General features: G+C 40.6%; 1 protein-coding gene across 1 annotated transcript in view; it reads left to right on the top strand.

The window, feature by feature from the left end:
• Nucleotides 1-556, top strand: part of LOC109532708 (DNA mismatch repair protein Msh2) — a gene marked incomplete at both ends in the record, with an annotated part of 4,433 nt that continues 3,877 nt past the window's right edge. Inside the window, 1 exon segment of the mRNA XM_048667148.1 lies at nucleotides 1-556. Coding sequence (XP_048523105.1) covers nucleotides 75-556 — 482 coding nt within the window.

The following is a 556-nucleotide window of genomic DNA, read 5'->3' as shown; positions in this document are numbered from 1 at the left end:
AACTGATTTTTCGCTGCAAGTATTTTGTATTTCGTGCTGTTAGTGATTTTAGTGAATAGTATTCGAGTGTTGCAATGGCAGAAGAAACATTTGCAGCTCTAAATTTGGACATTGTCCAACAACAGAGTTTTGTGCGGTTCTTCAGAGGATTACCCGAAAAGGGGCCATCGACAGTTCGTTTCTTCAATCGCACAGATTATTACACTCTTCACGATGACGATGCCAAACTGGCTGCAGATTTTACTTCAAAAATCATCAAGTATATGGGCGAAGCACCGAAGCTCCGTTATGTGTGCATTAACAAGCATCAAATGGAGACTTTCATCAGAGAGCTGCTTTTGGTGAGACAATATCGAGTGGAAGTCTATATGAAAGTGCCAGGCAAGAGCAATGACTGGCAATTGGAGTATAAAGGTTCCCCAGGGAACCTCACGCAGTTTGAGCAGATTCTGTTTGAAAATGCCAGTATTGAAACCTGCAATTCAGTAATGGGAATTAAATTTGGCCAAAACAAAGTGGTAGCAATGAGCAATATAAATACCACAGATCTCGTTTT

The sequence above is a fragment of the Dendroctonus ponderosae genome, unplaced genomic scaffold (assembly GCF_020466585.1).
Source record: "Dendroctonus ponderosae isolate FM_Combo_2020 unplaced genomic scaffold, Dpon_F_20191213v2 Dpon_F_20191213_586, whole genome shotgun sequence".
Classification (NCBI taxonomy): domain Eukaryota; kingdom Metazoa; phylum Arthropoda; class Insecta; order Coleoptera; family Curculionidae; genus Dendroctonus; species Dendroctonus ponderosae.
The sequence above is the reverse complement of the archived record's forward strand: the minus strand, read 5'-3'. Positions and strand labels throughout refer to the sequence as shown.